General features: G+C 35.3%; 1 protein-coding gene across 2 annotated transcripts in view; it reads left to right on the top strand.

Annotated features, from left to right (window-relative positions):
• The window catches only part of CTNNA3 (catenin alpha 3), a 1813915-nt gene that overhangs the window by 1432401 nt on the left and 355323 nt on the right, over positions 1-26191 (top strand). For both annotated transcript variants that reach the window (XM_023205116.1, XM_023205115.1), the window contains exon 13: positions 11375-11526. In XM_023205116.1, coding sequence (XP_023060884.1) covers positions 11375-11526 — 152 coding nt within the window. The remainder of the gene's footprint in view (positions 1-11374; positions 11527-26191) is intronic.

Raw genomic sequence — 26191 nt, 5'->3', positions numbered from 1 at the left:
TAAGAAAGTATGAGCAACTCAGGTGTGCACACCTTAAAAATTTTAAACATGTTCATTCATTCATTTATTGCTATTTGCGTTTGGTTTTAGGTTTCCTCTCCCCAACTCCCTACCCTTGTTGATTGAATTTTATTTTTTTTTCATTGTAGAATCTTTAAAAACTTACAGAAGTCAAAAATGTACAAAAACTACTCTGAGACAAATCTCTTTTCTCATAACCCTTCTACCTTACTCTTAAGATTCCTTGTACATAACAAGTTTTCTTATTCCTTTGTATATCCTTAATGTGAATATTTTTAAAAATGTGTGTGAATATAGGCAAATTAAGATGTGCTTTCTTATTTCTCCTTCATTCTTGTACAAAAATAATATACATATATACATCTGTATATACAATTTATGTTTATATCTGCATATAAAATTATGAGTTCAAGCCAACATCTTCAGTTCAGTCCAGTCCCATGGGGCTCATCTTTGTCTTACCATAGCAGTTTGTCATTCCTTAGCAGTACCTCCGTGTTTACATAGTGAGAACCCTGGCTCTCAAAAATGTCACATGTTTATGTATTGTCTCAATACTCTCGGGTATTCCTTATACTGCTTTTCCAACTCCACTAATTCCTTAGCCCCAAGTTTTGATCTTTTGGATTCACCTCTTGTTTTGAGTATGTCCACCAAATATCTTCCTAACAGACAGTTTGTAGAAATTAAATATTCTGTGTACTTGAATGTCTGAAATAATGCCATCATTCACTTAACTGATGGATTGGTTGGATATTGCGTTTCAAGTTTCAAATAGATTTTTCTTAGAATTTGGAGGCATTATTTTATCTTTTTTCCTTTGGTATCTAGCCTTTCCCATGAAAAGTCTAAGCCAATCTGATTTTAATATTTTACTGACAATCTTTTCTCTCTTAAAGATGTAGCTCTTCTCTTTATCCTAAGTGTCCAGCAATGTTTTGTGGGTATGTATCAGGGTGGTTATTCTTACATCCCAGCAGTAGAACATAGTGGCTATGGGCACAGGCTCTGAGTCGGAGTGCCTAATTTTGAATTCTTACTCTACTACCTACTACTTTCCTGAGGAAACAAAGTGACTTGACAGAGTTTATGCTTTCAGAACTTTCTGTCAGGATTTTAGAAGTGACTGAGTAAAAGAAAACACATACAGTAAAGTTAGAGACATAGGACCTTTACAAAAAGTTAGGGCCTCCAGAGACAAGGGGCTCTCCTTCTGCTACTCAGGCTGGACTGCAGTGGTGTGATCATAGCTCAATGAAGCCTTGAACTCCTTGGCTCAAGTGATCCTCTTGCTTCAGGCTTCCAAGTAGCAGGGACTACAGGCACATGCCACCATACCTGGCTAAGACATAGGCACTTTAATAAATGTATGTTTCAGGCATTAGTGTGTCCAAGAGACAGGATTTCCTAATACACTTGGAGGCAAATGTGGTGGTGCTGACTGAGGGAAGTTTCACAGAGAAACTGACACTGAAACTGAATCTGATTTCATGTAATTTACCTAAATTACATGAAGGTATTTTATGTATCCCCCAAATATGTACACCTATTATGTATCAATAAAAAATAAATTTATAAAAGTAAATAAACAATAATCTGAATCTGAAGAATGGGCAGAAAGATACCAGATAGACAAGGTTGGAAAGATAGTTCTACTCTGACACATAATCATAGACAACTGCGCAAAGAGAGTTGAAGTTTGTAGAGGTAAGATCAATTCTGTTTATTTTCAGCCAAGGAATTCCCAGCAATATGTGAAGGACCACCTTTGTTCAACACCACTGGTCAAGGAAAGATACATTTCTCCTACTAGATGTGATCCCGCCCTATAAACCTCTGTACCTTTTGAGCCTCTGCACCTTTTTACTCTAGACTTCCTTCCCTGTTCCTGTGGTTCAGGATACCCATTACATACTGAGCGGCATTTTGCTAACACTACAGACCTTGGAGCCCTTTTGCCTCTCTATTTTTCTTTAACTTTTTCCCTGATGTGTGTTTCTCTGAATGGTAGAAAGTTAAGAAATTAAGATTTGATCTTGAACAATAGGATGATGTGTTATTCCAAAAGAGGAAGATTTAACAGTCTAAACTCAAGATACAAGATTTTAAAAAATCAAAGTAATCCCTAGTCTTAACTAGCAGAACCCAGATCCCTGGCAGAGATATTAAAAGGGAACAAGAGAATATACTTTGCAGAAAGCTAAAAAGTAAAAGATGGTATATGCCAAATACTAGGAAAGATATAGAGCAACTAGAATATTTAGGCATTGTTGATAGGGGTAAACATTTTTCCAACCACTTAGGATATTGTTGATGTTTACTAATGTGAAATATATGGATATACTATGGCCCAGCAAGTCTATTGATAGATATATTCCCTAAAAATGTACACATATATTCACCAAAAACATCTAGGATATTCATAGCATCACTATATATTATAGTCCCAAACTGAAAATTATGCAAATGCCCATCACTCATAGACTGGATAAATACATTTTAGTGTAATGACATGCTATACAGCAATGAGAATGAATAATTCTATATACAACTTACGCAGACATAAAGTTAATGTTTAGTGAAACTTGATACAAAAAGTATATGCAGTTTGATTCTATTTGCATGAACCAAAACATTTGCACAAACTTCTTATTCATATGCTTAATGCCACTTTCTACTATTAATTATCTCCCAGTTAATTAACATAACATAAATGAAAGTGGTATTGATAAATTAAACATTTGAGAATTCTTACTGAGAAATGCAAAGAAAACCAAGCAATTTAAAAAAAATAAAATGTATTAACTCTATTAACATAAAGTAGTACATAAAAGAAAAAAGGTCATCATAGAACATTATTTGGTTCAGGTTCAACTTTGAATATTTAAGTATCACATTTATGTAACTGATTACTGTGAGGTAAACAAATTAAAAAATTATGTGAGGAAAAGCATGAAAGAACTTAATCTTCATCATATTAAAAAGTCATTGGATATACTTTTAATATACTTAAATCACATTGGATATACATTTAATATACTTAAATCAGAAATATTATTTATTAATATTAACCGATTATGTAGACACATGAAGATTTTTAAAATTAAGCTACAGGGAAAGAAGATAAGTTTCTAAGTCACTGGAGAGACGCAAAGGTGGACACTCAGGCTAATTAAATGATCAGTGTTTCATATGTAGAAAAACTACTCTGCCAGAGGTGGAAACATAATATATCAGTTTCACGAAGCTGTATCAAAGTCCTTTGTCTCTGGTATTTTATTTTTTACTTTTTGGAGATAATCCAGACGTTCTTAAAAGATAGAGTATAACACAGAGGTCAGAAGTGCTGCTCTTGTTAACCATGTGATGTGTGATAAAGGATCAGAGTAGGTCAGTACTTTGGGGCATATCATTTGAAAAATGGTGAAATCCTCACTAGTCATTGATTTGTATGATATATGATCTATGAAGTACCAAATGTATTCCTGATACATGATATTGGCTCCCTAAATATTAAATACATATGAACCACAATAATTGGCATTTATTGAATAAATGGAAAAAGAGTATAAAGTGATATTTGTAGAAGTCATTTATATGCTTAATGTCACTTTCTACTATTATTAATTCTCTCTCAGTTACTTAACATAACCTAAAGAAATGATGACTTAGAATTATGTGAAATTTCAAAGGCAAATTTCTTTGCCACCAGTTATTTTCAAAGATAATGGTATAATTAGAATATTTTAATCTGGGTTTTATTAATGGTAGAAAACAATTTGGTGATATCATTTTTAGAACATTACTGTAATGAGTCTGAATTCTTTTCTGATCTATTTAATTCCATAATAATATATCCTCACCTACTTTCAAATGCACATAATAAATTTAGCAAGGATTAAGAAGGGATAAAATATTCTCGGGCTACTACCAGAGAGAAGCTCCAGGCCTAGGAGAATTTGGCTGTGTAGGTCTGTTAACTGCATTGTCAGAAAATTATCATGAATTCCCCCAGGAGCACAGAAATTCAGAAGCCCCACAGACTTTACTTATCAAAAGAAAGCAGTGCAGATTTAGGGTTCAGAGAGCAGGCTTTGTATTCTCAATTACCAGCCCATCACTTATTAACTGTGTGACCTCAGTTTCCTCATCGGTAAATCAGGATAGTAATAGTTCCTGCCTTACAGGGCTTCTGTGAGGATTATGAGACATGCATCTAGAATGCTTAGCACAGTGCCAAGATGAGTGAGAATAGTAGCTATTATTCTGTCTATTCTGAATAAAGTAGACAGAGAAAGTATAGATTCCAAAAGAGTTCAGAACTGGTTCAGAATTTGGCTGTGTAAAATAGATAAGATACTTTGAAGTCACCCGGGTATTGACCAAAAGGCTGCCTTTGTTTGATAAATCTACACTCCAAAGTTCAGAACAGCTTATCCTACCTGGCATTTAAACTGATTAGAATGGATTCGTTTAAGATATCCTTCTCTTTGATCAATGATTGTATAACATGATTGTATATTAATGTCTAAACCTCATTTTCTGAAAACCTAGGTAGATTATGGAGTAAAGACAGGGTTATCAATTTGTTATTCTTTCTAAATTACCATAAACTGGCTATTTAATTATACTCATTTTGTATTTTCTTGAAAGCATTAAAAAACTTTACTCCTAGTTTGAACCAAGCAACCATATGTCCATAGTGTAAGTAAAGTACACCCACAGCTGATGTTTAAGCTAATGAAATGAGAAATGAATTACATATCAACTTTGAATAGTTCATTTATGCTGTTAGAGTGAGAAAGTAGTAGTTTCCATCTGTACTTCAGAAATTAAACATTTGCTTCTGAAAGGTTTTATTTTAATTGGTGCTAATATTAATTTATTAGTAAAAGGCCCTTAGAGGAGTTAAAATGAAATCATTTTGTGCTAATGAAAAGGCTGTGTTGTATTTTTCGTAAGATTCCTTAAATATTTCTCACAATTACTTCACAGGACAGTGAAAAACAGACTTTAACTTTTTATTTTTTTGCCAAAATCTACATAGGAAGATGGTGGGAACTGTATTAATAATAGCAGATTGGAACTATTAATAGACAGAATTAAATTATTACTGTATTGCACACTTGTTTGGGATATGAGAGAAAACATTTTTTAGTGGGGATGACTATGAATAAAATTACATAGCCGACAGGTCCCTGCAGGTTTGAGGACACATCTCCTTTTCCTTAACTATGTCTTTCGGGTGAATAGAGCATATCACAGAGGCTGGAAGCCATTTTATCCTGTTCTTTAGAGTTGTAGTTTTGATGGGTGGTTTGCTGTCTACTCCAGAACCTGAAGGAAATGTTAAATAACTGGACACATTTTCTTAGATGTTCCCTCCTCGTTTAACACTAAAAAGTAATGATTAACTCATTAAACAGTTTTGAATGTATCTATAAGCCTGCATAAATATATTTTTGGAACTTTTCAGTTGTTAACAAAACTGAAATCACATTTAAGTGCAAGCTGGACATGTTTCATTGTACCTACTCTTTGCTTGATTTTACATATGAATTAATTCATTCATTTAATCACTCAATTCATTCAATCATTTATTTGCTGCATGTCAGGCTATGCATTTAGGATATAAAGAAAGAAAAGCTTCAAGGAACAATTGAAAACTTGTAAACACTGTGTTAACATGATGTGTTCATAAAACAACTTATTGAGTGTCCATCATTTGAGAGATACTATAATACTTAATGCTAAGAGCAGGTTCCATCCATAAGATTATACTTACAATGAACATGAGGATGAGCAGAATTTAGGCATGGGAAGAACTATGCTGTGGACTGAAATAGTAGATGATGATGACTAGAGACAGTGGGGCTAAAAATTGTCAATGGATTTGGGATATATTTACATGGTAGAGCAGATGGCACTTAGAAGGTATTTGGATGTAAGGAATAAAGAAGTATAGGAGGCCAAATAAAACACCTAGGTTCTTTTCATGAATGACTGAGCACCAACATAGAATATAGCAAAGGAAAATTAGGTTTCGTGGGTAAAAAAAAATGTGTTTAGATTTAGATAGAACATGTTTGAGGTGTTATAAAAGATTCAGGTAGAATTTTGCCATTGTCAGTTGGATATACAGTTCTGAAATTAAGGAAAAAGGTCTAGATTAGAGATATACTTTGAGAGTCACACCCATATAAAAGAGAATTGTGCTTTGAGATTGTTTCTCCTAGGCAAAGTGGTATGAGTTTACTCTATCTCTTGCTTTGTTATCCCATCCTCTGAAAGGGATAATATGATTTGAGGGATTCTCAGTGTAAAGTGGTATGACCTAATAGAAGTTTCTGTTATCACAACTACCTCCTCAAGTGGGTCCCTGACCCCCAAGTAGCCTAACTGGGAGGCACCCCCCAGTAGGGACAGACTGACACCTCACACAACCAGGTACCCCTCTGAGATGAAGCTTCCAGAGGAATGATCAGGCAGCAACATTTGCTGTTCAGCAATATTCGCTGTTCTGCAGCCTCCACTGCTGATAACCAGGCAAACATGGTCTGGAGTTGACCTGCGGCAAACTCCAGCAGACATGCAGCTGAAGGTCCTGACTGTTAGAAGGAAAAACTAACAAACAGAAAGGACATCCACACCAAAACCCCATCTGTATGTCACCATCACCGAAGACTGAAGACCAAACCACAAAGATGGGGGAAAAAGAGAGCAGAAAAGCTGAAAACTCTAAAAAATCAGAGCGCCTCTCCCCCTTCAAAGGAAAGCAGCTCCTCATTAGCAATGAAACAAAGCTGGATGGAGAATGACTTTGATGAGCTGAGAGAAGAAGGCTTCAGACAATAAAACTTCTCCAAGCTAAAGGAGGAAGTTCGAACCTATCACAAAGAAGCTAAACACCTTGAAAAAAGATTAGACAAATGGCTAACTAGAATAATCAGTATAGAGAAGTCTTTAAATGACCTGATGGAGCTGAAAACCATGGGATGAGAACTATGTGATGAATGCACAAGCTTCAGTGGCTGATTCTATCTACTGGAAGAGAGGGTATCAGTGATTGAAGACCAAATGAATGAAATGAAGCAAGAGGAGAAGTTTAGAGAAAAAAAGAGTAAAAAGAAATGAACAAAGCCTCCAAGAAATATGGGACTATGTGAAAAGATCAAATCTATGTCTGTTTGGTGTACCTGAAAGTAATGGGGAGAATGGAACCAAGTTGGAAAACACTGCAGGATATTATCCAGGAGAACTTCCCGAACCTAGCAAGGCAGGACAACATTCAAATTCAGGAAATACAGAGAACGCCACAAAGATACTCCTTGAGAAGAGCAACTCCAAGACACATAATTGTCAGATTCACCAAAGTTGCAATGAAGGAAAAAATGTTAAGGGCAGCGAGAGAGAAAGGTCAGGTTACCCGCAAAGGGAAGCCCATCAGACTAACAGAGGATCTCTGGGCAGAAACTCTACAAGCCAGAAGAGAGTGGGGGCCAATATTCAACATTCTTAAAGAAAGAATTTTCAACCCAGAATTTCATATCCAGCCAAACTAAGCTTCACAAGTGAAAGAGAAATAAAATCCTTTACAGACAAGCAAATGCTGAGAGATTTTGTCACCACCAGACTTGCCTTACAAGAGCTCCTGAAGGAAGCACTAAACATGGAAAGGAAAAACCAGTACCATCCACTGCAAAAACATGTGCCAAATTGTAAAGACCATCAATATCACAGCCAATATCATACTGAAAGGGCAAAAACTGGAAGCATTCCCTTTGAAAACTGGCACAAGACAGGGATGCCCTCTCTCACCACTCCTATTCAACATAGTGCTGGAAGTTCTGGTCAGGGCAATCAGGCAGGAGAAAGAAATAAAGGGTATTCAATTAGGAAAAGAGGAAGTCAAATTGTCCCTGTTTGCCAACGACACGATTGTATATTTAGAAAACTCCATCATCTCAGCCCGAAATCTCCTAAGCTGATAAGCAAATTCAGCGAAGTCTCAGGATACAAAATCAATGTGCAAAAATCATAAGCACTCTTACACACCAATAACAGATGGAGAGCCAAATCATGAGTGAACTCCCATTCACAGTTGCTTCAAAGAAAATAAAATACCTAGGAATCCAACTTACAAGGGATACAAAGGACCTCTTCAAGGAGAACCACAAACCACTGCTCAATGAAATAAAAGAGGATACAAACAAATGGAAGAACATTCCATGCTCATGGATAGGAAGAATCAATATCGTGAAAATGGTCATACTGCCCAAGGTTATTTATAGATTCAGTGCCATCCCCATCAAGCTACCAATGACTTTCTTCACAGAATCAGAAAAAACTACTTTAACGTTCATATGTAACCAAAAAAGAGCCCTCATTGCCAAGACAATCCTAAGCAAAAAGACCAAAGCTGGAGGCATCACGCTACCTGACTTTAAACTATACTACAAGGCTACAGTAACCAAAACAGCATGGTACTGGTACCAAAACAGAGATATAGACCAATGGAACAGAACAGAGCCCTCAGAAATAATACCACACATCTACAACCATCTGGTCTTTGAAAAAACCTGACAAAAACAAGAAATGGGGAAAGGATTCCCTATTTAATAAGTGGTGCTGGGAAAACTGGCTAGCCATATGTGGAAATCTGAAACTGGATCCCTTCCTTACACCTTATACAAAAATTAATTCAAGATGGATTAAAGACTTAAATGTTAGACCTAAACCCATAAAAACCCTATAAGAAAACCTAGGCAATGCCATTCAGGACATAGGCATGGACAAGGACTTCATGTCTAAAACACCAAAAGCAATGGCAACAAAAGCCAAAATTGACAAATGGGACCTAATTAAAATTAAACAGCAAAAGAAACTACCATCAGAGTGAACAGGCAACCTACAGAATGGGAGAAAATTTTTGCATTCTACTCATCTGACAAAGGGCTACTATCCAGAATCTACAAAGAACTCAAACGAATTTACAAGGAAAAAACAACTCCATCAAAAAGTGGGCAAAGGATATGAAGAGATACTTCTCAAAAGAAGACATTTATGCAGCCAACAGACACATGAAAAAATGCTCATCGTCACTGGCCATCAGAGAAATGCAAATCAAAACAACAATGAGATACCATCACACACCAGTTAGAATGGTGATCATTAAAAAGTCAGGAAAAAACAGGCGCTGGAGAGGATGTGGAGAATTAGGAACACTTTTACACTGTTGGTGGGACTGTAAACTAGTTGAACCATTGTGGAAGACAGTGTGGCAATTCCCCAAGGATCTAGAACTAGAAATACCATTTGACCCAGCCATCCCATTACTGGGTATATACCCAAAGGATTATAAATCATGCTGCTATAAAGACACATACACACGTATGTTTATTGTGGCACTATTCACAATAGCAAAGACTTGGAACCAACCCAAATGTCCATAAATTATAGACTGGATTAAGAAAATGTGGCACATATACACCATGGAATATTATGCAGCCATAAAAAAGGATGAGTTCATGTCCTTTGTAGGGACATGGATGCAGCTGGAAACCATCATTCTCAGCAAACTATCGCAAGGACAAAAAACCAAACACCGCATGTTCTCACTCATAGGTGGGAACTGAACAATGAGAACGCTTGGGCGCAGGAAGGGGAACATCACACACTGGGGCCTGTCATGAGGTGGTGAGAGGGGGGAGGGATAGCATTAGGAGAGGTACCTAATGTAAATGACGAGTTAATGTGTGCAGCACACCAACATGGCACATGTATACATATGTAACAAACCTGCATGTTGTGCACATGTACTCCAGAACTTAAAGTATAATTAAAAAAATAAGTTTCTGTTACCGCAAAAGTTACCCTTATGATAGCCATATCTCCACTCTTCAAAATGGTGATCACTAGTCACATGTATGTGTCAAGCAGTTGAAATGGGATGACTATGACTAAGGAATTGAATTTAAAATTTAAGGCTAATGAATTTAATTTTTAATAGCTATATGCAGCTAGTAGCCACCTTTTATTGGACAGTGTGCCTAGAGAATGGACAGAGAATAGGAGCACAGTGGATAATGTCAGCAGGTATGGTGGCTCAGAAGTAGGATATAGGTGATACATTTTAGCAGTCAGAGGAAAGAAAGGACCAGATAAAATGAGTGCCCATGTATATCATCAAAATTTCCTCATATCAATAACATGGCAGGTAGAATTGCAAGAGATGGTATGCCATACATGCAGATATGACTTAAATGTAGAAAAATAACATTTATTGATATTTTTATACCAGTCAAAATATTTCTATCTTCCAGGTTTAGAATTTTTTCCTCTAAAAATTAATCTTTTTATCCAACATCTTCATATGGGCCAGAGGCTTCCTCACTATGATATAGTAGATTAGTTTGAATGTAGAGTCTGCATTTTGGGACTCTGAGTTCACATCTCTTTTGTTACACATTAACAGAATGAATCTGTGGAAGAGTCTTGATTTCTCTGTGTCCTAGTTGTTAAACTATTAATACTTGGTTAATTCTGGGGTTAAGATTTAAATCACATTGAACACTTAGAAAAGTACCTTGAGCCTAGTGAAGAGATAATAACTGTTAATATCATTAACCTTAAAAGTAAAATTGAAAAAATGTTTTTATTTGAAACTATTTTGAAGCCTTAATTAAAAAGATAATCCATGGATTGCCTTACTGATAGAAGCATCCCTATAGTCAGTCAGTGTTTTGTTATTTTAAAGATAGTTTGCATATGAGAATGTCAATTCCTTTTCACTAATTTTTTTATTATAGAGAAAACGTCTTACCAAAAGGAAGGTTACAATATTTTTATTATTTCTATAAGATATAATTACTACTTTTAACTAAATTTTCTTCTGTTTAGCAACTCAATTGCTTTCTTTCTTTAAATATCTTTGTGTTTACAATTCCAACTGTTTTACACACCAATTCCTTTCTGTAATTTCTTGTAGTTTATATTGAATAGGATGAGAAATGATTGTATGGTCCCAAGGTTTTATAAAAACGAAATGACATAAAGGAGAAAGACAATCTTTCAAAACATTTCTATAAATATGCCTTTCTCTCCAGAAGCCTGGAGTTTACAAAAAAAAAAAAAAAAAAAAAAAAAAAGCCTTTAATTGTTTTTGATTCCTTTTACTTTTCAGAGATTCAAGATAATCCTGCTAAAATTTGTGTATCTCTATATTTAAAAAATACAAATAAAGATCTATTAATCAAGTATTTGTTTAAAACCAAATTCTATATTTCCTGGAAACTACTGTAGAAATCCAAAAATACAAAGAGGACAATCTTCTCTTTATTCTTTATTTTAACAGTAATTCCTGAATTTGTAACACAAGTGAATGTTGCCTTGGAAGCCTTAAGCAAAAACTCGTTGAATGTGTTGGATGATAATCAATTTGTGGACATCTCAAAGAAGATCTATGATACAATTCATGATATCAGATGTTCAGTCATGATGATTCGGGTAAGTTTGGTTTTCCTCCCATTGAATTATTGCAATGCTCTTCACCATTTGGAATGCCTGAGATGACTTCAAGAAATGCTTTATTTCTATGCTGTAATGTCAATGCTGAAATCTATTAAAACTTTAGAAGCTCATATGTATCCCCAAAGTCAGATCTACTGTCACAAACAACACTTTTACTTATGTATGTGGTTATAACTTACGCAAATGAGTGCATTTTACTGCTACGTGTGCAGAAAAGATAGGATTTGTTGGGTGCAGGATTTGTTGAGGTGTCTCTTAGCATGATCAGAAGCCAAAGAAAAATACATAAAGTAATTTGCTTTTTATTTTTCTTGAACAAAAAGGAAAGAATCTTTCTTATCACTATAGTGGAATTGATAGTAAAATGTGTTAAAACAAGGTATTTTATGGCCAAACCCTCTCATCCTAGATCATAAAATCATAGAGTGTTCTGCAAGAAATCTCACTTGGAGTTGCCAGCAACAACAAACACTTCAGTGGTCCCAGTATGGGAGTTGTCTGTTTGGGGACACATATTCCACCTTCCCAGGCGTGAGAGCACCATTTGTTGCGGGCACACTGTATATACAGAAACCGGGATTGTTTTCCCTCAAGTATTAATGTAAAGTGTTCTTTTAAATGTTACCAAAAAATGCACATTCTTTGGAAAATGCCTATGTAAAGATATGGAGATACCTTATCTTAAGTGGATTCACCTGAAGACAGACTCTGAAGTAAGGATTTGTGTTATCAGTAGTCTATTTAAGAGAAAATGAGACAAAATGAGGCAGAGAGGGGAAGAAAACCAAGAAGGTGTAACTGTGAGTCACTGCAGGCAACTGGGGCTTGGGGCTTGATCCTGCTGGTGAACTCTGGGTGGTACTGCAGAATGCACCTCAGCACTCCAGAATTCTCTTACCTGACGTGAACAAACTGAAGATTTAGCCAACTATTCATCCTGAGTGAAAAGCTACCTTCAGAGGTGTCACCTGTGCCTCATGTTCAGGACCAATCAAACTTTTGTGGCCAAAGAATTCTCAGGCAGGGTAGCAGGTGTTTACTGTAGGAAGATTCAGTGGGACTGGTGAATATAATTTTTAAGTATGAATAGAATTCAAGTTTTAAGCCTCTGGACTTAACTGTTAGTAAGATTGTAAGATGGAAATAGAAGTGCTGAGAATATATGAGTGGAGCATCAATAGTATTAATATCTGATAGGGCTGAACATCACAGGCTGTACTGAGCAGTTCATAAGTCATTTGTGGACTTTGTAAAGAAAAGGGCTAACAAATATTAGGGAGTCTGGCAGGGCAGAAGGATGCTGTGGAAGAGCTTGTAAGAGAAGTCTAAAGGTGTCAAGACAGAGAATCTAGTACATTGAGACTTGGGAAAACCTCAAAGCAAACCAATTACCATATCAAAGAGAAACCTCAGGATAAATACTTGTGAGCAGCCTACAAGTATTTCTAAGTGATTAGAAAATTTGGCCCTGTACTAATTTTCTTGCTGTAAAATTTGTATGCCTTACCTCTGTGGACTAGTGGACTAGTAATAACCCAAAGCTGGGAGGTAGGCGAATCCAGAAAAGAGACATTAAAAGTGTAAAGAAGGCACATGAACTTCAGGATATAGTCTTGCCAGAGTGAAACCTCTCCATTTTCGCTATCCCTGAGTGGATATTTGAGAATATAAACCAGTGAGATTGCATAGGGAAACCAGGGTAGGGAATGCATTTTTTTTTTTCTTACTAAAATTATACAGGGATGAAAAAAAAATCTTACAGCTTCTCTCAGTTAGATGTTTTTAAATTTCCTCATTATCAAGATAGCTTACTTAAAGCAAATCAAATTATCTTGCCTTTTTTTTTTTTTTTTTTTTTTTTTTTTTTACATATTCCTCGTATACAGTGGTACTCTGTAGGGTAGGAGAACAATTTATTGTAATTATTAATAGCCTTTGAGAGCAGTAATTTTCTCCCATAGTCATCTCTTTTTCAAGATAAATACTTCCATTTCTCTTAACTTTTTCTCATAGGAATAATTTAGTATTTTGTTTTCTTCACTAGTCCTTATTTAATTTTCAGCAAACTTCTCAAATGAGACTATCAAAAACACATTCTAATTAGTGCCTGTCCAATGTCAAGTAAAGTAGAAGACTTGTTCTTATGTTATTTCTACCGATATAGCCAACTGCTATTAGCCTACATTTTTTTCAATTTAAACATTATATTTATTGAATAGAGGTTGATTTCCTTTTCCTTTTTTTATCTTGTTGCCTATGTATGCTTTCTTTACTTTGATTTGTTCTGTTCTTGTTCTTAAGTCCTAATCCTATTAAACTGTATATGATTCTTCATATGATTTATCAGATTGTTTTCTAGTTTGGTTGTTGAACATATCAAGTTACCATCAATTAGAAACATGAATTGTAGGGTCTTAGTTTCTTCAACTAAATAACTAATAAAAACGTTAAATTATATTGGCCCTTTATCTGATGGTAATCCCTGCTAGAGAGATTCAGTTAAGCGCATTAGCTTTAAGAGCCTTTAGAATCTGATGTTCCATGCAACTGAGAACATGTCTCTAGGTATATGGTTTGAAAGAGTGTTTTCTGAGTTTTAAGGCAGATACATTATTTCTTTAAGTACACTTTACGGTCAAAAAGATAAAGCAAATAAAATCAGAGCTGCTGTACTTGAAACCAGGGAGGGCACCCAGAGGCTCATCTTACTCTATCTCTATACCCGCAGTTGAGCCTCTATCTCTATACCCGCAGTTCCCTAAGCAGCCTCTAGGGGAACCTCTATACAACTTCCACAGGGATTCCTTGGAAAATGATCCATAAACTTATGGACTTAATAGCTAACTGGGTTATAGGATAAAAATAAATTCTCACTTAGGGGCAAGTAAATGAAAATATATCCCTTTTTTTTTTTCTTAAAGACTGTCCCTTTTTCACAGAAGAGAATAAACTTGATCCGGTATAATCTTCTTTTAACAAGGTCGGATTTAATGCTGGCCAATATTCTGGCCTTAGAACTGCAAAGTATTTGATCCTTTCTTCAAGGTATCTAAAAAGTGTCAATATTAAAGCAATAAATGTATAATTAAACAAGCTCAGGGAGGGATAGGCTATGCTATTGAGGATATTTGTGAGTGTATTATAATCCCATTTTATGTCTGAATTTTTATGAATACTCTTCAGTGCCTTTGAAACAATAAAATACTAACTCAAGATCAGAACTTGGAATTTTATAGGGTTTTATAAAAATATGATTATGTCTTTACTATTTGTTTTGATCAATACTTATGCTAACAGTTGTTTAAAATTGTAAGATAAATACTGTGACATTTACTATTGCTATTTCCATTGGATTCAGTGTGTAGACAAGTGAGGTTATAAACTATCATACCTAGCAAACTCATAGAATAAGCAGTATTACATATTTTTATCTGTTTGGTATTTAATATATATGTGTAAATTGTACGACTATTAAAAGTTCATAATATAATGGTTAAAACTAAAGCAACAAACAAATCTTACTTAGTATCAATTTCCTCCTTTGTAAGATAGACATGGTATTAAACCTACTTCAAAAGATTATTATGCCGACATGAGTTAATGGAAATGAAATGCTTAATAAATAGTAGGCTATAACAAGAAGATAGCTACTAACTACTATTATTACCACATAGAGTTAGTACTTACTAGACCTACTGAAGGTACTTAATATTTTTGTATATCTTGATGAACATCAACTGCATAAGCATGCTTGTAGAACAACATGAAGGGCAAAGTCCTAAATCAAGAAATCTCAAAAAAAAAAAAAGAAATCTCTTCCTTTATAAAACAATGTTTAAATAAGAGGATACTTATGCTTATTAACATCAGGTATCTAAATTATAGACTGTTTAATGCAAATTATGCTTTTGAACCCATATTAGTTTAAGGTAGTATTATAATTCTCCACATAATTTTTATAGACCCCTTAAAACATGAATGAGAACTGAACTTTCAATGTTCATCTTTTTTTGGTAAAAGACATTTAACCACAAGTGGAGGACATTTTAAAAGAGTACGTAATTGAATTGAGAGAGAAGGTAGTGTAAGTGGCCCGCAGTGAAGTATCCTCACAAAAAGAAACAAGATTCAGGCAAAATTATTCCTATAATGGGTATTCAGAATGTAGATTTCATATGTTTTGTTTGTGGATTTTCATATGTGCCTTATCAAAAGCACTTCAAAAATATAGGGATACTTTCCAAAGCCACGTGTGTAGATTTTCAGGTCCATAACTCAAGTTTGCATTTTCTGTGTTAGTTTTCTAACTATATCAGGGAATAGAAACATATTTTGCATATCTGACTTGATGAAGGTTAATTTTTGAAGAAACAAAGAAAAATAAGATAAATGTACATGGCCCAGTTTACATTAACTGTTTTTACATGAATCATTTACATGGCTTCTAGAATTGGGACACAGTCATATAATATCATCTTATATAACCAGACAATCTTTGGGTCTGATTCTATTGCACCTACAGGAATGAATAGATTTATGGCTTTTCCTGGAACTAAGTACAACTTTCTCAATTGAGATTACTTGCAGTGTCACAACTTCTGTAAATTTGTTTCATTTTCTTCCATAACATTTTTTTTCTTTGTGGCCTTATAGACATCTTTTTTTTTATGTGTCTTCCAGGCTGAGCTTCTGTCTATTTGGAAGTTTCATACTCAAACTACTAAAGGGAAAGACTTTTACAATTTCAATTAGTCACTAACCAATGTAGAATGTTATCTTATCCAATTACAATTCTCTGGAATTAAGTTTGGAAATGGGCAAATAATGAAACAATATTGTGTAAAAGCAGAAAACCTGAGTTCAAGTCTCAGTTCTACACGTTACTGTTTATATTTTTACTTTAGATGGTGTCATCAGTTTCTTCCCTGCAGGGGAAAATGGAAAAATACTACTGAATTTCTACTTTTAAGTATCACTGTATGTAAAAGTAAAGGACTAAACAGTGTTTCCTGAGATGATGAAAAAAATGAGACTGTCCTTGCTTCAGATGCAAATTAGGGCCAAGTGCAGTGGCTCACACCTGTTAGGGAGGCCAAGGTGGGTGGATTGCCTGAGCTCAGGAGTTTGAGAACAGCCTGACCAACATGGTGAAACCTCACATCTAATAAAATACAAAAAATTATCCAGGCATGGTGATGCGCACCTGTAGTCCTAGTTACTCAGGATGTTGAGGCAGGAAAATTGCTTGAACCTGGGAGGCAGAGATTGCAATGAGCTGAGATCACACCACTGCACTCCAGCCTGAGTGACAGAGCAAGACTCCATCTCCAAAAAGAAGGAGGAAAAAAAAAAAATTAACTAAGACATGGACAATAGAGAAATACAATGATACAATGAAATTCAAAATATGTATTTCAATGTAGTAGCAACTAACAATTGGAAAATATTATTTTTAAAGTAGAATATATCACAGCATCCAAAATGATAAAATAAATGGTAATAATTGTAACAATACAAATATAATATCTATACTCTGAAAATTATAATACAATATTTAAAAAACTAAAAACACCTAAATATCTTAAGTGATTGATCATATTCCTGAAGTTGGAAACTCAATACTAAGATGTCAGTTATCCCCAGATTGACTTACTGATTGATTTATCACTGTCTCAAATTCTTAGCAGACTCTTTTATGAAAACTGATCATTTGAGGTGGTTACATGGGAGTATACGTTTGCCAAAACTCATCAAACTGCATTTAAGGTTGTATGTAAATTAGATATTAATAAAGTTCATTAAAAAATTATCAACTCCATAGCCAACACCTCAGAAAATAGCTAATTTTAAATAGATAAAATCATACCAAACTATAAATTAGGGCTAATTAGAAAAACTTACATGGACTATTGAAATCCTGATATCTCAAATATTATAAAATTAATAATACCTTTCTACTTTATAACTGTTTGCCAAATATTTCTAATGTATGGGGGTTTTCTTTCATTTTTTATTTCTTATATTTGTGGATCATTGCTTACTATTTTAGATCAGGAGTTGACAAATTTTGGCCTTTGGGCCACATTTGATCCACCATATGTTTTGTATGACCTGTGGCCTAAGGATGGTTTTCATATTTTTAAATGGATGAAAAAATTCAAAAGCAGAATATGATATTTTGACTTATGAAAATGGTATAAAATTCTAATTTTAGCGTCCATAAAATCATATTGAAACGTGACTCAGCCGTTGGTTTATATCTATGACTCTTTGTGCTACAATGGCAAGGTTGAGTAGTTATGAGGAGACTATAATGGCTCACAAAGTTTAAAATATTTACTACCTGACCCTTTACAGGAAAAGTTTACTAAACCTTGCCTTAGAGATTTTTGTTTTAGCCTTTACGAATATCCTGCCTGGCTATTCCAAGAATCCACTCACCTTTTTATCAGTTTTCCTTTATACATCCAATCATCCCAAATATTAAATATTAGAATTGTCTTTTCTTCGAGGTTCCTGGAGTTACACACCCCTTAGAATGACTTCTGCTAACCCTTTCTATTCACAGTCTAGGGTCCCAGGCTGTACTCTTCACTATCCTCTACTCTTCTTTTCCCCCTGATGACTTGCCATTCACCCAGGTACTCTTTTTCTCACCCTTTCTTTTCTAGATCAAACTGTTGTTTTCTTGTTTTAATTTCCAAATTTTATATTCATGTCCTGATGCTTTTCAAATAAAGTTGTTTAATTGCCAGAAACCACTTTTCTCCAAGGGCTGCAAGGAAGTTTGGATATTCCTTTGGATATTTTTGCATTATTTGTTCAGCATGTAAAATTAAATTTGAACCTCGCCTTTGATTATTGTACATTTTGAAATTCAATTTTTCAGGTTTATAGAATGTTGAAATTCATCAATTGTATTCTCTCATGTCATTTTTTTTCCTTTCTTTTTTTGTTTCATGTTATAGAGCTGTAGACCTCCCCTTATTCATGGCTTTGATTTTCACAGTTTCAGTTATGTGTGGTCAACCACAGTCTGATAATATTAAATGAAAAATTCCAGAGTTAAACAATTTATAAGTTTTAAATCGTGCACTCTTCTGAGTAGTGTGATGAAATCTCATGCTGTTCCATTCTGTCCTGCCTGGGATGTAAATCATCCCTTTGTCCAAAAGATCCATGTTGTCTATGCTCCCCTCCCATTAGTCACATAGTATTGCAGTTCTTGTTTTCAAGTAACCCTTATTTTACTTAATGATGACCCCAAAGTGCACATAGTGATGCAGGCAATTCTGATATGCCAAAGAAGCTGTAAAGTGCTTCCTTTAAGTGAAAAGGTGAAAGTTCTTGACTTACTAAGGAAAGAAAAATAATCATATGCCAAGGTTGCTAAGATCTACAGTAAGAATGAATCTTCTATCTGTAGGGTTGTAAAGAAGGAAAAAGAAACTAGTATTAGTTTTGCTGTCACTCTTCAGACTCAAAAGTCACAGCCACAGTGTGTGATAAGTGCTTAGTTAAGATGAAAAAGGCATTAAATTTGTGGGTGGAAAACAGAAATGGAAATGTGTTCGGATTGATGGCAATCAGATTCGGTACTATCTGAGGTTTCTGGCATTCACTGGAGATATTAAAACATAACCCCTGTGGACAAGAGGGGCGGGGCAGTGTAGTATTAATTGTGTCTAAAGATTATTGGGATTAGAAATGAGTTTACATAAAGTAAGTATATGCTAAGTGAATTTAAAGTATAGTGACAGGATGAATATATATATGGCTTAGCTTGCACAGGACAGTATTGGATTATACCGCCTTTTACTTTTAAGTGTCCAATTTGGAGGATAAATTGGTAAGCTCACTAGTTTCTGGGTCCTGATGGTACTGCTTGAGGCCCTGTGGTGCATCATCTCCACCCACAGGGCGACAGTTCCCGGTGCTTGGCACTAATGATCATAGTTCCCTGTCAAGCCAGTTTTTCTAACCCCAGGGAACACTTTCTCTCCATAGTCCTAATGGCTATCAAATGTGCGCTTCTCCCCTCATGCTTTTCTGATACTTTGTTGACTGTGGAGAATTTATTCAGGTACCATTTCCAATTTATTTAATGTACAAAGAATTCATAGCTTTTCATTTTTCACTGTTAGGCAGATTTCCTAAATTCATCTAAGTCACTCTACTCTTCAACCTCACAGGACTCTTCACATGGAATGCCAGTTAAAACACTTTGTCCTTTCTGGAAGTAATATGACTCTTTTCTAGTGTCAGGACCAGTGTGTAAAGATACCACCTACCAGAGGGATTCCTAAGGACACTTCGTAAAAGGCCAATAGCAAAGTAACCTTAGTTTTATATGCAAATTTAAATAAAACCTTAGTGGAAAGAAATCTGTAACAGGACTCTTGCTGTTTCTTCTGAAAACAGAGTGTAAGGTAGAGAAACTTTGGAACGCCTGCTGGCACTGGTCAGCAAGAAGTCTTATGCTCTCAGCACATTTAATGGCCCTCCTCTTGTGTATCCCATTTGAAGAAACTTTTGACTAAGGGAGCAGAGGTGACTTGAGTAAGAAAAAGATACTCAGGAAACGTATTAAGCTATAAAAGCAGCGCTAGTTAGTGATCTCAGTTGCTCATGCTGAGAGAAAGATGTTCAGCTTGAAGTCGTTCTGGAAAGTGCTCTTTCACCAAAGGGTCAACACCACTGGACTGGCAGGAGAGTCCATGGTCCAACAGGACTTTGATGCAGTCTAGTCCTGCACTCAGAGAGCTCTACACAAGTGCAGCTCAGAGCTTTTGACTCAAAGTAGCTGAATATAAGGAGCCAAGCATCTCCCTTTGAAAACACCTTCAGGTGTTCAGGGGAAATGGCTAATATTGTGAACAGAAGAGTAATACGGGGAAGACGGTTACTTGTAGAACCTTAAGAGCTTTTAGTTTGCTTTTTGTTAAGTAAATTTTTAAATGTCATATTAATTATCATAGACTTGTATAAGTAATGAAATAAGTTAGATTTATATTAAGTATTCAATTGAGTAAGTTTTATTATTTTGGTACAAAAGCTTGTTTTTATCCTAAAAACTCTTAAGGAATACTAACCTCTTACTTCAAACGTAAAGTTTCTCTGCATATCTACATTTCAAAAACAACTTTTGGAGAGTTGAATCAGCCTTCTAGAGAAAATAATACGGGAAATATAACTTATAAAATGATGAATTTTAGAAAACAGACTTTGATGTAGCTAATAGAGGGAGGGAGACTGGGAATTTTATAACTCCAGTATCTGTAAAGTAAATAATGGAGTTTCAAAGGGAAAAATATTCTGGAGTCTGATAACAAAAGTTCTCTAAGTGAATAGAGGCGCTTGAGGTCATATACTGGTAGGAGAAGTCACAGGAAGAGATTCAGGGTCTTCAGGCACCTGAAAGCCTAAAGAGCATTTTCTTTTACCGTAGGAGAATAAAACAGCTCTATGTTTTTATACCATGAGAGCCTTTAGACTCCACAGACTTCTCTTTGTTGATGTAACAGTTGTAAACCCATAAATCCCAACAATCACTTTCTGGTCAATTTGTTAAAGAGTACTTATCCTACTACTGCTCTTCTCTGCTCCCTGAGATTCAGACATATTGGCCTGCTGGCTATTCCCACAGTTCCTCAGACAGGCCCATGCTTCTGGTATCTGTCCACCTACTGTCCTCTCTAACCGTGATGCTTTCTTCCAAGTCTCTGCACAGGAGGCCTTTCAGGTCTGCTTCATCCTTGCCTTATCCAACATCCTACACAGATCCTATGTAGAGCCACATCTAAAAATAGCATCTCCCACCTCAGCTACTCTTTATCTTCTTATTCAAGTTTATGCTTGCATAGTGTTTGTCATAACCATTGACATATTACATAGTTATTCACTTATTTATCTATTTTCTTTCTTCCCCCAAAAGAATGTAGGCTATATGAAATAAGGAAGATTCAGACCTTTAAAACAAAATCTGTCTGGGTGCAGTGGCTTATATCCATAATCCCAGCACTTTGGAAGGCTGAGACAGGGGGAATGCTTGAGCTCAGGAATTTGAGACAAGCCTGGGCAACATGGTAAAATCCCTGTCTCTGTAAAAAAAAAAAAAAAAAAAAAACCCAGAAAAATTAGCTGGGCATGGTGGTGTGTGCCTATACTCCCAGCTGCTTGTGGGGCTGAGGCAGGAGGATGGCTTGACCCTGGGGGGTCGAGGCTATAGTTTCTGCCACTGCACTCCAGTCTGGGTGACAAAGTGAGACCCTGCCCGCCACAAAAAACGTTATAGACTTTTGCAATTAAATAAAGTGGTTGATTTGGTTTCCAAATTTGACATTTGTTCAAAATGTAATCACTAGATCCCAAGGAATTAAGGACAAGAACATGTGATGTTACTTTGTTAAATTTTGTACTGCAAAAATGAAGGACAGTAGAAACTACCTTGAGATATATTTTCACAAAGAATTAAATTGGCTTGATCTCTTATTTAAGATGGTTTTAAGAGTTCCAAGGATGTGTACTAAGCATTGTATTTTGTGGCCACTAATGTAATTATGAATGTACAGTACATGTCTGTTTGATGCTATTTGTCTTCGTAGAAGCTTCTGTAAAATTGGATCCGTGTGGTTGTTTTAAAAGTTCTTCATTTCACCTAGTTCAGGTGACAAGATTACTCTTTAAAGATGATGACAATTGTAGAACGGCCCTGATGAGACTTTCTGAGTGTATGTATTAGCTGTTGGGTGGTGGAAGAAAAAAAGACTCTATCCTAAGGATAGAGTTTGTGGAACGTGATGGAGTGTATTTTATACGCATTATCCCCTATTATCGGTCCCTTGGTGTTATAAGCTCTAAAAAGTCACAAAATTATCTATAAATTTAATGATTAAAGTGTGTTTTATACTGTCTTAAATTGCAATGTTTGGAACAGAAATCAGAAATTTAATTAAAGTCATAAAATATAGAAAGATCCCATAACAAAAATTATTTGTAACCTTAAAAATGGCTGTAAAATACATTTTAACAATTCCATAGTAGTCTGTTTACTAAAAAATATAAAATTAAAATAAAACCATGGATTTTTATATATCTTCTATTCTCTCTAAAATTAATGGTTTGGGATTAAATTTATAGTTCCCATTTACCAAAAACATTGACAATGCATGTACAAATGGCGAATCTCTTCCAGTGGATTTTGCTTATTTAACTCTTAGAGTACAAACTTATTTTAGGTTTGCCTCTGTCTTTAAGGAAATTCCCATTCTTTGGAATATTTTTGTAACCCTATGTAAGTCATGTAGTCTTTTAACTTCAGATTTGCATTTATAAAATGGTGATAACAAAGGTACCTATGTAAGGATGGCTCATCAGAGTTTAAAAGGGTTAATGTATGCAAAGCATTTAGTAAAATTTCTAGGGCATTGTAACTGCTTAGTGAGTATTAGTTTTTGTAGTAATTAGAATAATAAATACTATTTGCTGTAATACAACCCCCAGATCTCAGTAGCTTATTGCAGTGATGGTTTATTTATCAACCTTACATTGGTCTGATGCCAGCCTGTTTTCTTGAATAGGTCTCTACAAGGTAGTGACTCAATGACTCAGAATCTTTCAATCTTTTGATTTTGCCATCTGCATAAGCTGGCCTCTTTGTCACTGCAGAAATGGGAGAGAGGGTAGATAACTGAATAGGAAGTTTGGTGGCCAGACCTCAATGTGATATACTTTCTTCTACATCTCATTAGACAAAATCCATCAAAAAGACCTGAATAAACTGCAAAGGAGCTGATGAATGCCTTCTTCCTCTGTGCCTAAGAAGAAATAGGACTGATGAACACATGAACATTCCTTGTCACACTCTTTGTTCCAGTTATTATTGCTGCATAACAAATTACTCCACACATAGTGGTATAAAACAACCATCAATGTATCGTGCTCTCACATTCTATGGGTCAGGAATTTAGAGAGGGCACAAACTCCTTCTTTTACATGTCTGACGTCTGGACTAAGGAATAGAAGACTGAGGAAGGCTGTATTTACCATCTTATGGGACTTGGCTTTCTCAAAGCATGGCAGCCTCTGGATAGTTGGGCTTTTTGTGTGACATTTCATGGATCCAAGAATAAGTGTTACAGGTAACAAAGCACACGCCATATTGCCTTTTCTATCCTAACTTTAGAAATCGTAGAGTGTCACTTCTGTCATAGTCTTGGTTACAAGCAAGTTAAAAGCCTCCAAGATTCAAAGGAGAGGAGACATGAACCCCATCTTTCAATGGAAAGAGTGTAAAGGTCAAGAGGAGCATGTGAGATGATAAATAATATTGTACCCATCTTTAGAAAATACAAAGTGACCCACTTCTATCACCCTGCTCTTATTATCATAGTCATCATCATTGTTATTATCATCATCATCATTTTTAATAATAACAGTTATTTTTAACTGATTACGTGACCGTAGTCAATTTAAATAGTCTTTTGCTGATTAATTAGTAAAATAAACCATAAACCAATGTGAAGAGTCTTAAATCACTTCAGGTAATCATTTGTTTAACAACAGGTAAAGATTTAGAAGGTATAATGAGTTAAATATTTTACTGACTAGAATATTAAATTGCCATATTTTAATGTCTTTTATAAATAGATCTGCTGCCAATTTAAGATATTAAGCTAATATCTTAAGATATTAAGATATTAAGCTTAATATTAAGATATTAAGCTACATAATCTTTTTGATACCCTCTTCTAAAAGAATCCCTTTGAAATAATGATAGCTAGAAAGTATAAAACAGAATAAAAGTCTTGAGGAGGCTATGTGGAATGTGAGATTATCATGAACATGGGAAACATAAAATGAAAAAGATATCATATTAAGAAGTAATTTTCTACCCTGTACAGGATATAGTCAATCACTTGAAAAATGGTTAAGTATTTTCTATCTTTTAATCACTGTGCTAGGTTTTAGGAATGCAAACATTGGTGAATCATGATCTTTGCTCTCAAGTAACTGGCATTCTCATAGAATAGGGAAGTACATAAGCAAATGACAGTAATACATTGTGATAAGTAATATAATGGAAGCACATGGAACCATTTTTTTTTTTTTTTTTTTTTTTTTAATATAGAGGCCTTAAATTCTGCCATGGAGAAAATTATGCAAAGATGTAGCCATTTGTTGACTTTCCAGTTGGGCTTTGATGAATGAGTCAGAGTTGGGTAGTTGGAATTATGGCTTAACACATTTGCAAGGATACAGATGTAAAGGCAGGAGAGAGGACTACAATTAGGTGAAGGGTACCTGGACCCCAGTGTACAGGTAGAGGAGGAGTAAAGATGTAAGCAGAGTTCAAATTTTTAAGAGTCTTCATGCACGTCAAAGAAACATGACCTTGCTAAATGGCAAGAGGAACAGAATTACTAGGCTTGGTATAGAGTGTTCAAAATTCATCCTGTATGGTTGGGGTGGCAGCATAGTCATCCCTTTTACTTCCTCAATCACCTGCCTTAATCTGTCTAATATTTAAAAATTGAGACTATTTTAGCAAGACAGAAGAGATAAGAAGTAATTGAGTGGACAACAATCTCTTACAATATATTTACTATTAAAGGAGGATAGAAATTTTAATCAAATACTAATTATGCCATTTATGGCTCACTAAATGTACTGATCGAATGTAATTTTCAGGGATTTCTCTTTCTCAGGATATGGAGCCTCTCCAAAAGTGACTTCAGAAGAGTGATACAGATAATACTAATAATGATAATAACAATAATAATAGAAAAAAAAGTGAAGCTTGTATTTGGAACAAGCATTTTTGTATTTGCAATGAGCTGAAGCCAAGCATATGTCAAAAGCATTTCTAACCACTTAAAATCTCAGAGGAGATTTAGGAAATCAGACTGGCAGTCAGGCATGTTCACCACGAGAGCAGCCACAGTGAAGGGATTGAAGTGCTGTCTCACCAGTTTCAGGGACTCATTGAGTCTGTTCCAGGGTATAACATGTCTCTGATTACAGAAGATGTTGGTGTTAAATTGAGAGAAGTAATTGCTAATCAAAATGCAAGTGGGAGATGTAAATGCAAAAAACATATGAACTCACCAATTAATGCACAGAGAATCATTTTCTCCTTCAAATGCCTTATTTATTAAATCTGAAGCCTTACATGTTGGCTTCAAAAGAATCACATCAATCAGAGAAGGCTTAAAGCCAGTGTGTTAGGCTGTGTTGAGCACAGGATTAGAAATCAGAAGACCTTGATCCTGGTCTCAGCTACACGCTATAGTAGCTCTAGAGTCCTGGGTTTCTCCCTTTGATGCATTGTTACATGGTGTTCTAATATATAAGGGAGGGGATTATCACACTTGCCTTGCTTATGGCACATTTTCAAGGCCCGTTCCTTCTTTCCTTCCTTCTTTCCTCCCTCTCTTCCTCTCCCCACGCCACTCCCTTCCTCTCTCTCTTTTCCCTTCTGTCCCTCCCTCTTTCCCTCCCTCCATCTCTCCCTCCTTCCTTTCTTTCTTTTTCTTTTATCTACTTATTGTCTTTTGTTGTTTTATTGAGTACCTACTATGTGCCGATAACTCTTTCAAACGCTTAGCCATATGGAGATAGATAGGACAGATAAGATTTCCAT

This window comes from Piliocolobus tephrosceles, chromosome 9, assembly GCF_002776525.5.
Source record: "Piliocolobus tephrosceles isolate RC106 chromosome 9, ASM277652v3, whole genome shotgun sequence".
In the NCBI taxonomy this organism is placed as follows: Eukaryota; Metazoa; Chordata; class Mammalia; order Primates; family Cercopithecidae; genus Piliocolobus; species Piliocolobus tephrosceles.
Note: the sequence above shows the minus strand (reverse complement) of the source record. Positions and strands in the feature narration are given on the sequence as shown.